This window comes from Triticum aestivum, unplaced genomic scaffold (genome assembly GCF_018294505.1).
Source record: "Triticum aestivum cultivar Chinese Spring unplaced genomic scaffold, IWGSC CS RefSeq v2.1 scaffold155427, whole genome shotgun sequence".
NCBI lineage: Eukaryota > Viridiplantae > Streptophyta > Magnoliopsida > Poales > Poaceae > Triticum > Triticum aestivum.
In genome coordinates this window covers 1-3329 of record NW_025241460.1, presented here as the reverse complement: position 1 = coordinate 3329, position 3329 = coordinate 1, and the positions used below count along the sequence as shown (strand labels likewise).

Below are 3329 nucleotides of genomic sequence, written 5' to 3'. Positions count from 1 at the left end.
GGCTCGACTACAACCGTCGGTAGGGCCTTTTTTACGTTGTACCTGGTATATCTAATGGATTTCATCTGTATATCTTGAAGCTACATGACTCCACTCATTGATCAGCGTTGTATCAGTGTGTGTGTGCATCTATGTTGTACTCTGTGTTTAAAAAAAAAGAGGTAATAACACCGGTGGTGTTTAAACTTGCCACGGATGTTCACTTTAGTGCTTGAATTTGAAAAATAATTCAAACTAGTTCTAAAACTTGACGCATACGTGCAAATACGGTGCTAAGCTTATTTGTAGATGTAAAATGTGCTGACGTGGCACCGTATTTGGCTGACGTGGCACTTGTAGCGACCAAACATGAGACTAGTGGGGCCCGTTTTGTCAGTACACAAGAAAACTGAAACGAAAAACGTTACCCAATAGGGTTCGGACCAGAGAACTGGACAATGTGGTCGAGCTTACCCTAGCCACTCCATCGGAATTTTTTTTAGGCAAGCCACTCCATCGGATAGCGTCACGTTTTGAGGGAAATAACCTTTATTCATTCAAAGACCACATTCAGTGGGATACAAGTTACGTCATGAGGCTGGCCAAGCCAAACATGACGACCAAAGGCTAACCTTAAAGCAAATCTAACTAACTTATGAGCTTCTAAATTAACACGACGACCCTCAAAAGAGAAATTACATTGGAACCGTAATGATCTGGACTTAATTTCAGAGATGATCGAACCATAGGAGCCCTTGTGTCCTCTTGTTATGTAACCTGCTTGCAATCTGAAGCAACCACCATTTGCTGAATATGAAGATCTTCCGCTAGGGCAATAGTCTCCCGGCATGCAATAGCCTCTAGTGTCGTTGGGTCCCAAATCCCGTCAATGACCAAAGCTGAGCTCCCCAAGAAAACACCATTGTTGTCCCTGCAAATAGCTACCGCCATTCCCCCTCTATGTGTTCGTACAGCTGCATCGACATGGATCTTGGCATAATTTGCTGGAGGTGCCTTCGGTCACGTGCAAACACTGGCCCCTCATTTATAATGTAGGCGTGATACTTAAATAGGCTGTAGTCAGTGCGGCCCATTTATCACAGTTTATTTTTTTTACAAAAATCTGCAATTATAATTACACTGATACACATGCTACCACTCTGCATTTTGCACACGTTAACATCTGTAGATTATAATAATATAATAAAGTTAGATTCAAATATTTAGATGGTATTAATAGTTACCTCGTGGTATACAAATATTCGTGTGCGTGTATTATTTTAAAATTTTATAAACCAGCCCCCCATGCCATGCCGTGTGTTATAAATATTTGTGGTACATAATTAATAACCTCATGGTACACAAATATTCAGGTGCACACAAAATAAATATATAGATGTATGCAATAAAATAACTTACTAAAAATGTTCATGTAATTTAAAGAAATTTTAACCTGTTATTTAGAAAATACTATTTTAGATATAATGGATACAAAATTTTTGTACATGCATGGCTTATATTTAATTTATAGAATTTATGGATAACAACATTTACAAAATAATTACGAATATTCACTGGTGTATTAATTTCTCTCATGACTTATATTCTTAGTTTTTGCTTAATGTAAATATAATCCGTGAGTTAATTTTCATATGTACATTTTAATTTTATAATTTAATAATGCATGCACAGTCTATCACCATTTTGCACGTTTTGCGCCCATACGCTTGTGTTCGCAGATTCGCCCATTCGCTTGTGTTCGCAGATTCGAAGCCTGTCTGTCACCATTTTTCATTTCTGTTTTCTTGTGTACTGACAGAAAGGGCCCATTTGTCAAAGAAGCATAGTATTCAACTAAAATCCACGTCAGCCACATACGGCGCCATCAGCATACTTTATGTCTACGAATGAGATTAGCACCGTATTTGTATGTTCATGCCAAGTTTTAGCATCAGCTTAATGTATTTTTTAAGTTTAGACACTAAAGTAAACATCAGTGACAAGTTCAAGCACCATTGGTATTATTACCTAAAAGAAACAAGACGATGAACACATAGGTACGACTTGGTCAATATATCTTGAAGCTATGCGGTTCCATTCTTTAGTACGCGTTGTGTGGGTGTGTTCATCGGCACCGGACAGTGCTTGCAATTGCAACACGGAGCACGTGGTAGCCGCTGCATCACACAAACGCTGCACTGCAACAGTGAAATCCTGTCAGTAAATAAGCCTGGACATGCTTACTTTATTGATAGATATGTAGATATAGATTGAATGACCGGATTTTATTGTATTTATTTAATGGGACTACTAAAGGGCACTAAACAGTGGTTGCAGCACGGCGTGGTAGCTGGAATTTCCTGGTAGCTGCTAAAGAGTGAGGTCTTGTCAATAAAACGTCCACCGAAAGCTGCTAAAGAGTCACAAGCAAACCACATCGATCGATCCAGCGCTAGACAGAGGGAGAGGATGGCAGTCGACAGCATGCACGTCGTGATGTTCCCCTTCCTCGCCTTCGGCCACATCAGCCCGTTCGTGCAGCTGGCGCGCAAGCTCGTCGCCGCCGGCGGGGTGCGTGTCACGCTGCTGTCGGCCGCGGCCAACGTGCCCCGCGTCGAGGCCATGCTGGGGCCGGCGGCCGGCGCGGTGGCGGTGGCCCCGCTGCGCCTCCAGCGCGTGCCGGGGCTCCCCGAGGGCGCCGAGAGCACGGCCGAGGTCTCGGCGGACGGCGCCGAGCTGCTCAAGGTCGCCGTCGACGGCACCAGGCCGCAGGTGGCGGCCCTGCTCGCGGAGCTCCGTCCTGACGCCCTGCTGTTCGACTTCGCCACCCCGTGGGTCACCGAGCTCGCGGCGCCGCTCCGCATCAAGGCGCTCCAGTTCTCGGTCTTCTCCGCCGTGTCCGGCGCCTACCTGATGAACCCCGCCCGCCGCCTCGGCGCCGGCGGCCAGCTGCCAACCGCGGACGACCTCACGTCGCCGCCCGCAGGCTTCCCACCGTCGTCGAGCATCACCACCGTGCCGGCCTACCAGGCCGCCGACTTCAGCTACGTGTTCACCAGCTTCCACGGCGAGCCGTGCGTGTACGACCGCGTCCTCGCCGGCGTCCAGGCCAGTGACGCCCTCGTCATCAAGACGTGCTTCGAGATGGAAGGCCCCTACATCAACTACCTCACCGCCCAGCACGGCAAGCCGGTGCTCGTCACGGGCCCGGTCGTGCCGGAGCCGCCGCAGGGCGAGCTGGAGGAGCGGTGGGCCAGGTGGCTCTCCTCCTTCCCGGACAACGCCGTCGTGTTCGCCTCCTTCGGGAGCGAGACGTTCCTCCCGGCCGCCGCCGCGACGGAGCTCCTCCT

The 3329-nt window shown here is 47.9% G+C and overlaps 1 protein-coding gene across 1 annotated transcript; it reads left to right on the top strand.

Moving 5' to 3' along the window:
* Positions 1 to 2250: 2250 nt before the first annotated feature.
* Positions 2251 to 3324, top strand: LOC123176859 (anthocyanidin-3-O-glucoside rhamnosyltransferase; the record flags this gene model as incomplete). The annotated part of the gene is made up of 1 exon (XM_044590891.1): positions 2251 to 3324. A coding segment is annotated over exon 1 (876 nt), but the record flags the coding sequence as incomplete, so codon positions are not given.
* Positions 3325 to 3329: the final 5 nt, after the last annotated feature.